Raw genomic sequence first — 9,970 nt, 5'->3', positions numbered from 1 at the left:
CCTTATAAGAGTACTTTGAACTGATGTTGATATTACATGACCATATTTAGTGACTTTCTGGACCATTATCTGCAACGGAAAGCGTCAGAACCCCCTCAGGCATCTTACGCTTGCATCCAGATCATATAAGAGCTCATGGAACACTGCTGCACCTCCCTGAAAAACCTGTCTCAGGAAGACAGTTCGATTCCAGGATCTAATTGCATCTGTGGCCTCGTGTGCATGTATCAACTAGCCTGTCTAACTGTAGGTCTGATGAAAACATCCCTGTCATATGTCCTTTGCGTCCATGTGCCTTAAAAGTGCACCGCGTGCGTGTGGTCTTGTTTAAAACATTTAAAAACAGTCAAAACACGCGCAGGCCACAGCAGCCACCGCGGTCCAGCTTAACAGATGGGATGTGCAGCAGCACTACGAGGCAATGATGCAATCTGCGAATGGCACCAGCGTTTTCCAACGTGTCAGCACAACCGAGGCGAGACAGAGAGAGAGAGAGAGAGAGGGAGGGAGGGGGGGGGGGGGGGGGGGGGAGAGGGATCAACAGGGAGCCGGGGAGGGAGAGGCTGTCTGCATGGGAAACGCATCACTTCTCATTACTGCATAAACACCAGCCTTCAAATTGAGAGCACTTTACTCTAACACGCTTTCTAGGCACGCCTCTGAGCCCCTGCGCGCGTGTGTGTGTGTGCGCGCACGTTGTCTGGGGATGCCACCCATCCATAGACGTCCCCCCGACAGTGTTCAGACCTTTGTCCCGGCATGATTATTCATGTGCTCCCCCTCCCCTCCCCTCCCACTCTGCACGCTCCCCAGTGGACAGTTTCATACCTGGCGACCACCTCCTCACGCGCCACCGTCCTCATATTTAAAGAGCTCCCGCACCACGTGAAGCCCGCACTCGGCCACGCACAGGTCACCCACTGTCACCCGCCTGGCATCAAGTCTACTTCATCTCCACACTCACTGAACGAACATGAGTTCAGATCAACCAGAGGTCTCCGTGGAGAAAGGTATGATCAGGGTAATAACATGGTTGTGATTGATTTCCTTGAAACGTGAGTTTACAGCAGCTGATGCAACTGATGACGCCAAAGTGTGGGTGACTCAGTTGGAGCTGCCACGTTGTTTTGTGCAGTTCTGTTGTTAATCCTGCTGTGCAGTCCGAGCTGGAATGTGTCAGCTGGTTGACCTGCACTTGTTTAAAAAAGCCTGGTGTGTATCCAGGTCTCATAAAACATTTCAGTTATCTGTTGACTGGAGGGTTTTAGGTTTGTTGTGCTGCTGTCAACCCAGTGTGGCGTGTTTATCTGTTGGTGAAACATCAGGGAAGTTTAAGTCACACTTATGTTAATCAGGGTTGCATCATTTCCTGAAGCTGAATGTTTGATCTGCTGCTGCACACGTTATTTTCATTAAGAGTTATAGGGATTTAACTCCATATTTAATGCATTAATCTTCTTTTTGACAATCCAAGTATAGTTTCATTTTACATGCTCTATTTACAAAAGTATGTTAAACATCCCACACTGTCATAGACAGCAAGTGCGACAGATTATTTCTGGGATAGGAGCTTTAGATGTGCCACATCAGAGTATTGGTTTAAGATTGCTTCACTGGGTTTGACTAATGGTTAACCTGCGAGCCAGACATGATCTCAAAAACAATTTTTTCAAAAGTTATGAATTAACACGTATCTCTGTAAAATGTCACTTTTTAATTGAAGTCAAATGACATGACCTGTTGCTTCTTATTTGGATGCACATTTTATGTCGGATATATTGAATTGAAGATGAACATAACTAGAGCTACGTTGTAGCACTACCGTCCCGAGCACAGGCATTTTGAAGCCTGTTGCGGTCGGTGGAGAGAGCGATCAATGAGCAAGCGCACATCTCCACGTTGCATGCGTTTTGTGTACTGTGGCAAGGCTTCACTTCCTGCATCCGTCACGCAATGTCGATCCTTGCCTGCTCATTGCTCATTGCTCATTACGGTCCACACTATTGAGGTGAGTGTCATCTAAACAAGATGGAGATAGAAAGTACCTCGGTATACACAATTTCATCAAACGGTTTGACTGTGGCTTGGTGTAGAATTTAGATGATACGCCAAACAAGAGGGATTTATTATAACTCCTCTGTGCATTGTTCCATCAGCTTCAAACCTCATTCACACATTCACAGTCCCGCCCTGATCAGATACATATGTCAATATTGACTCATCATTACAGCGCCACCTGCTGGCTACAGGAAGTGATATGTTTTATACTTTGATGAACTGCTCTTGGCTGTTTTACAATATACAGCTCAAAAGAGCTCAGTCAAGTCAAATTAATATTAATTCAGGGTCATAGCGCCACCTACTGATCAGTGTGAACATTTTATTGTTGTAATATTGTCCAATTCAAACATATCAGAGCCACTACTTGAACAGATCCATTAGTCTGTATGTAATAATAGTGATGGCGCCACCTGCTGGCAACAGGAAGTAAGCTTTGTTCTACAATTATCATTTATTTTACATAAAACGTTCACCGTGTGATCTGCAATAGATAGCGTGGACCGTTATGCGCAATTAGCAGACAAGAATCGACTTCTCTGCCGTGTGCCCAGTCGCCGATCGCTCTCTCCACCAACCGCAACAGGTCCTGAGTTGTTTGTGCTCCGGCCCGTTAATGTTACCTTGAGCCCTAGTTCAACGTGGTCTTAGGGCTGCTCGATTAATCGAAATTTAATCGTGATTACGATTATGGGGTCAAACGATCTCCAAACTACTATAATCGAGTTGAAACGATTATTTGGCTTTTTTTTTTTAAAGAGACGCGAATGCGCAATTCAGTCCTTCCCCCAAAGCATTCAGCGGCCCAGCTGACTGGCTCGCCTCTCACTCTCAAGCAGGGTTTGAATAACCGGGCACCGATATCCTGGTTTCACGGAGGAAAAAGACACGCAGCCATCATCGGTGTTTACCGGAACCGGAAGTGATCAAAAAAATAAAGCATAGGCTTCAGAATAAGGGCACATATTAATAATCGTTTAAATAATCGTGATTTCGATATTGTCCAAAATATTCGTGATTTAGGATTTTTTCCATAATCTAGCAGCCCTACGTGGTCTCATGAAACGTATTAAAAGTTATGTCCAAATTTTCGTAAAGAATCATACGAAATTTTAGCGAACATTTTTCGTACAGAATCCTAAGGAATGCGCCTGTGCAGAAGTCTGCAGCGCTCTGATAAGGCAAGATGGCGGAGATTGCTGTATTCCTAGTGGAAAACGTTATATTTTTCCAATGTTTTTTTAACAAAAATGTGTTTTGATGATATCTATATGTGTGTTTCAGTTTCAATATTTTCATTCATGGTTAAAAAAACAAACCGCTAATATATTTTCTAAACCCTATTGTCACAACCCTAATCTCAACCAGGAAGAACTACAAATTGAATGGCGTTCCTGTAATTGTTCGTGTGTTGTTCCCATCTTTTGTAGTTCTAATATGTTTTCACTATTATGTGAGATTGGGACTGGGAACCTTGCATGCTTCTTTATGGTTTTTTGGTGTGAGAAAACACCTGTTTAGTCAGATTTAGTTTTTCTTACTAATATACCGGTCAAATCTAATTTTTTCAAGGTTTTGGCCCTACTCAGTGGCGCCCCCCATAGTTTTGCATTGGGCTATGGTAGTGGAGTTCAAGATATTTCCAAAACAATTCATACATAAGTTCTATCTGTTGCATATTTAGTTTACATCCTGTAAGCCATCAAAACTGACTCAGGTGCAAGGTTCAAAGGTCATCCCTGAGGAGCAGGAGCCATCCACAATTTTCCCACTGACATAATGTTACTCCCGAGGTTGAGACCTTTCGATGCTGTCTTTGCTTTTGTTGTAAGACAAAGTTTACATTTCATCTTGCTCCAAACAAAGGCCCTCTGGGGATTTCTTTCTCAGACCCCATTGAGGTCCAAGCTGGATCAAATCTGTCAAATCTGTTTTAATTGGTATTTAATGGCCAGATATGTATTTTTGATTTATACACAATCATATGTTTTACTTTAGACCAAGTTAGAGACACCTTTGTTCATTAACAACCCAATTTCTCACAACCCAGTGTCAGACTGTTTGCCCTCCTCCCCGCTGGGAGGCGCTACAGGGTCCTCCGGTCCCGGACCAGCAGGTTCAGGAACAGCTTATTCCTGTGGCTGTCACTCTGCTGAATCACCGTGGTGCAGACTTCATATTTATTTTTCATATTAGGGCTAGACGAATGTCCGCCATGTTTTTTGTTTTCACGAAGAGAGAGAAGCGCATAGGTCACGTGTCCCCAGCCTCCTGACTCACAATTTAGTGGAATTCATACGAATTCTAGTGCATTACTTTTAGTAATTTTTCTTACGAAATTGTGATGAGACCAGCCTGCCTAGTTATCTTTTGTGAATATACTGCTTTTATTCCCCTTTATGTGTTTGCATTTACAACATTGTTATCTGAAATGAATTAAAACTGGTTTAATGCACAGGGAGCTTTGATTAGTTATAGTCCAATTTTACACTTTAGTATCACATACATTTGTACTTCAGAAGTGTTGGTTATCTGCTCTTTACTAAACAATTAGAAGCTCACAGTCACAGCACTCTTACTGGTGTCTTTCCTAAATGTATTTGTATGTCATTACCATCTCAATACCGTCCTGGTCTGGAAGCATAGTCTTGTTTATTTTCTGTTTGACCAGACAGGCAGTAAGAAACTTCCTCCCCCTGGTCGTCACCTTTTTGTTCTTGTAAATATATTCAAATTGATGAGATAACGTTTTGTCAACCACCACTGAACCGACCCCTTTTGTGCTTCACAGTTCGTGGCCACATGACAGAGTTTTGGAAGGAACACTCCAAGGATGCCACAATGGAGGAGATGATGCTAGACTCTCGTGCCCGGGAGCTGACTGAGCAAGAGCTGCCTGAGATCCTCTCAATGCTGCCCTGCCTGAGCGGACGCAGGGTGCTGGAGCTGGGAGCTGGCATCGGGTGAGCATAGGGGAGCATTCAGCCGTTCGTAGTGCAGTGGATGTGTGTGAGCAGGTATCTGTTTAATGTAGGCACCTCTGGCAAAAGAAAAGAGAATGAGTCTCTAGATTTCAACAGAAGACATGACAATGTTCTTTGAAAAAACTTGTTAAACAAGAGCCAGTGATGCTGTCCTCTTAAAAAGAGATGAAGCCACTTTCTCAATCTGTAATGCCTAAATGTCTCTCACTCTACTACCTCGGTTCCCAAACTGGGGTACATGTACCCCAAGGGGTACGCGAAGTGGTTCAGGGGGTACGTGGGGAGAACATTTTATCTGCGTTTTCAAAGTGAAAAAGCCCATTACATTTTCAAACTGAGCTATAAATAATCGTGCAATATTAAATAGTCTGAATAGCCAACTCGCATTGCCAAAAATACCCATATTCAGCAAAATAATTACACTGCCAAAAAAAGTTACAGGTAGGTTAGTGACCGTTAGTCAAAACTGGGGATGGGCATAATTAATCGACAATCGATTAATTGATCCTTAAGAATTTTGTAGATGACATTATTTTGTCATCTACGATTATTATAAGTCCTGAAATCCCTGACAATTTCAAAGTTTCAAGTGTTATAGGCTGTATACGTGCGTCGGGGGGGGGGGGGGGGGTACGTAGCTGGAGATTGAATGTCTGAAGGGGTACGAGACTGTAAAAAGTTTGGGAACCACTGCTCTACTATAACATTAAAGTGTGTAAAGTGTAAGAAGGTTTGGGACTTTGGGAAAATTAGCTTAATTTCTGAAGAGTACTTTATGAATGTAGCTGCATAGATTTAATCCTGAAGTGCCTTTCCAGCCGCTACACCACCCACCTGCTGAGTAAGGCTGCCCATGTGACGGCTGTGGACTTCATGGAAAGCTTTGTGGAGAGGAACAGACAGGACAATGGTCACCATAAAAACGGCACCTTCATCCAAGCTGACGTCACAAAGCTGGATATCCCCCAAAACAGGTGCGTGTTAAGATATGTGTGAATACCTGATATTGTATGTCATATTTTAGCCATGATAGCACTGTGGCTGTATGAATGGTGATGTTGTTGGCTGCAGGATCAGTCCACCACTTAGGTTCTGCCTGAAATACTTACTATTTAAGGGATTGACATTTTTCATGCAGACATTCATGGCCCCCAGAGGACAAAGGTGGGTTAGATGAGTCCCTGAGTTGTCCTGTAGCGCCACCATGAGGCTGACCCTTGTGGATATTTGATTGGTTCATGCCAAATTTACTATATGAACTGAGACCAGAGTCCTATGATGCAAGTGGAGGGTTAATAATGGACATAAGTTGACTAGCAGCCCAGTTTGGTCATTTGACAATGGACATGGCAAGATTTTTCTAAACTCAGTATTGAAATCACTTAATTTGCTCTAATCAGGTAAAATACAAATTTATAAGAACTTTAGTTTACTTGTGTCCATACTTGTGATTTTAATGACTACTTAACGGTTTTTCCCATCCTTTCCAATCAAGTATCATTATTTGGGTATTTGCTGCTCTCAATCACCTGAATACTTGACATTCTCTCCTGTTGGACCTTTTCACTATTCATGATAATTGTCAAAAACCACTTGATGATCATTGGGAGAGGTGCGTAGCTCCACTTGACGAAAAAAAAAAGGTTTCCCTCTGTGTTTATTAGGCAGAACTGACCAGACCAGGTTGTTCAAGGGCCATTGATCAGTCTTGAAAAACATTGTCACAACTGTTGATGCACTACATGCAATAAAACACCAAAAATAACAGTTAATGTACATATACATGTATCGAAATAAAAACAAACCATAAGAATTAAATATTCCTGATGTGTTCAATGTCCTCTTCAGCATTGATTTCATCTTCTCCAACTGGCTGCTGATGTACCTGAGTGACGAGGAGCTGAAGTGCTTAGTAAAGAAGATGCTGGGCTGGCTGCGGCCCGGTGGCTTTCTTTTCTTCAGAGAGTCCTGCAACTACCGATCAGGTACCAAACTAATATTAATCATAATAAGTATTCAAACATTCATAGTATATTTAGTGTAGCAGTCCAGATTCAGATTTTTTCACGACATAATCAATCAAACCATTTATCTCCTTTCTCAATAAATGCAATAATGGGAATGATTTGCTTTAAACAATACATTTCTACCAAGGTGACAGCAAGAGGGACTTCAACCCCACCTGCTACCGCACTGAGGCACAGTACAGCCACCTGGTATCATCGGTACAAGTAGAGGAGGCTGAGGGCGGCAAAACGATTGGTTTTGACGTTGTTATGAAAAAGAAAGTCGAAGCCTATGTTGAGGTAGAGTAATTAACTGAATGTCTAATAAGTTTGAAACTATGAAATAGAAGGACATAGCAGTGGCTGAGGTTTGATGTCCTCCTATTCCAGATGAAGAACAATCCCAATCAAATCTGCTGGCTTCTGGAGAGGGTTTCTCGCTCCTCAATCACCCAGGACGGATTCTGCACCTTCCAGCAGTTCCTGGACAACCAGCAGTACACCAGCCGCGGTATCCTGCGCTACGAGAAGATGTTTGGAGCTGGTTACGTGAGCACAGGGGGCCACGGCACAACCAAGGTAGGAAACAAGTCTGGACAAAACCAATAGAAACCGTCTGGAAGTAATCAATCGCATTCTTTTTGTCAAACGTAATCCAAAGAAGGGGAATTGGTCCAAGTCAGAGCAGCTTCATCAGGGTCGTTGATTATTTTTGTGTTGGAGAAGCTCCACATTTTTGTGCTAAAATGTTACATTTAGCGTTATTACTGGTACTTTTTCATGACTAATGACATAACAAATTAATACTCTTTTAGAATTCCTGCATATCAGATAATACTATTGCATTTTACTGTACATTATTTAGTTCTGACATTTCTTGTTATTACATTGTTAACAAAATAGAGATACCTGAGGCTTATACAGATGCACAGTGTGGTTTGTTTAAATGTAAATGTGTGTACAACTCGTGCTGACAGGAGTTTGTGGACCTGCTGACCCTAAAGCCTGGACAGAAGGTTCTGGATATTGGCTGTGGCATCGGAGGAGGAGACTTCTACATGGCAAAGGTAGAACCAATTATTCAGGGATAGTTGGGGCGAGACTAGTGATGATGACAGAGGAATGCTGTCATGTTTAGATTAACTGTAAGCACTTTAATGATGGCGATCATGATGGCACTTTCTAGACATTTGGTGTTGAAGTGCTTGGACTGGACCTGTCAGACAACATGGTGGAAATTGCCATGGAGAGGGCGACCAATGAGAAGCTGCCATCAGTACGTCTAAATATTCCCTTATTGGTTTAATCGTCACACATTTTAAAGATTGAAAAATCAGTAATGGCATGTGCTCTACATCAGGTCCAGTTTGAAGTGGCCGATGCCACGAAGAGGATGTTCTCAGAAGGTTCTTTCGACGTGATCTACAGCAGAGACACAATCCTGCACATAGACGACAAACTGGCCCTTTTCAAACGCTTTCACGTGAGCAATTGAATAAAAAAGCAATACGGTTTGATTGGTGCTAATTTGTAATTAAAGTATAGCAACATTTTGTTTTCCTGTAATAATATTTTTTAGCCCTTTTTGTCACATTATCCATTATTTAATTAACTTTATTCTATTTCCAGTCATGGTTAAAACCTGGGGGTAAGTTGCTCATTAGTGACTACTGCTGTGGGGAGAAGCCCTGGACACCAGTGTTCGAGGCCTACGTCCAACAGAGAGGCTACGTCCTTCATACACCCTCACAGTATGGCAAGGTAGAAACACAGTGCATACTTATACATAGTGGAAGGATGAAAAGTACTTCTCTTTGCCGAAATGTAATGAGATGACTTTTTCTCTTGACAGTTGGTCAATATATATCGGAAGTAAAAAGAGTAAATCTTCCCATGTCATTTTGGGTTTTGAAGGGTGTTTGTTTTGCTCTTCATCATATATGCTGTGTAATCCAATAAAATGTCTTCTCCTGTGCAGAAGGCTCCTACTGTGAATGTGAACTCGCTATTATGTAACTGCATCCATCAGCTGGTGGTGATTCTCCCTCCTCACCGCCAACCTTATACTGTCTCTTCCTGTAGATCATTGAAGAAGCTGGTTTCTGCAGCGTTCGGGCAGAAGACCGAACAGACCAGTTCGTCCGTGTGATCAAGACCGAGCTGCAGAGAGCAGAGGCAATCAAGGATGAATTCATTGAGGTAAATGTGCACTGCACACTTACACACACATACACACAGAAATATTGTCAACGTCACACAGTTATACTTGTATCTTGTACTATGTAACTTTTGTTTATTCATCATCTCAATGAAAACCCTAAATTCCTTCCTGAATTCTTTGGCTGGCTGCTTATCACACCTGCCTGTGTTGCCTGCAGGAATTCTCTGAAGAGGACTATATTGCAATAGTGAACGGGTGGAGGGAAAAACTGGAACGTTCCAACACTGGAGATCAACGATGGGGACTGTTTTATGCAAAAAAAGATTGAGTGATGACCTGGAGTAGATAATAAAACAAACTAAAATGAACATTTCTAATCTTATTGTCTATTAATCTTTTCTGTGGGAAGCTCCTTGTTTTCTTAAAAAAGATGGAGGAATAAAATGAATGAAACAACACTTGTTACTTATTGTGTAAACAGTTAATTTGCTGAATGATCGATTTTGAATCTTGCCAATCGCCATTATACGGCTAAGACTTTGTTATCCATTAACCGTGGATTGTTTATAGTCCATTGAGTCCACACAAGTCCAACATTTCTCCATATAAAACCCAAAACGGTGAATAGTTTTGTGTATTTTAGGTCCAGAGTACACTTTAGCCTCTCTCTCTATCTGCATAGTATCTGCATATAAACGCAGATTTATTAACAAGCTGATAGCCAATGCATTTCATTATTCCACTTCTATTGAAGGACTGTT

General features: G+C 42.1%; 1 protein-coding gene across 1 annotated transcript; it reads left to right on the top strand.

Annotated features, from left to right (window-relative positions):
• Positions 1-824: 824 nt before the first annotated feature.
• pmt (phosphoethanolamine methyltransferase) lies at positions 825-9,667 on the top strand. The gene is made up of 12 exons (XM_053428081.1): positions 825-1,010; positions 4,850-5,021; positions 5,861-6,016; positions 6,891-7,027; positions 7,197-7,348; positions 7,439-7,627; positions 8,026-8,115; positions 8,235-8,324; positions 8,409-8,531; positions 8,678-8,809; positions 9,131-9,247; positions 9,427-9,667. The coding sequence occupies exons 1-12, from the start codon at positions 974-976 to the stop codon at positions 9,535-9,537; spliced, it is 1,506 nt and encodes a 501-aa protein (XP_053284056.1). The 5' UTR covers positions 825-973; the 3' UTR covers positions 9,538-9,667.
• The last annotated feature ends 303 nt before the right edge of the window (positions 9,668-9,970 follow it).

Source organism: Pleuronectes platessa, chromosome 8, assembly GCF_947347685.1.
Source record: "Pleuronectes platessa chromosome 8, fPlePla1.1, whole genome shotgun sequence".
NCBI lineage: Eukaryota > Metazoa > Chordata > Actinopteri > Pleuronectiformes > Pleuronectidae > Pleuronectes > Pleuronectes platessa.
This window is presented reverse-complemented; position numbering and strand designations above follow the sequence as displayed.

Coding starts and splice junctions, on each gene's coding strand:
- pmt (XM_053428081.1), top strand. CDS start 974: ATGAGTTCAGATCAACCAGAGGTCTCCGTGGAGAAAG. Junction 7,349..7,438: donor AAGTCGAAGCCTATGTTGAG/GTAGAGTAATTA, acceptor CTCCTATTCCAG/ATGAAGAACAATCCCAATCA. Junction 9,248..9,426: donor TCAAGGATGAATTCATTGAG/GTAAATGTGCAC, acceptor TGTTGCCTGCAG/GAATTCTCTGAAGAGGACTA.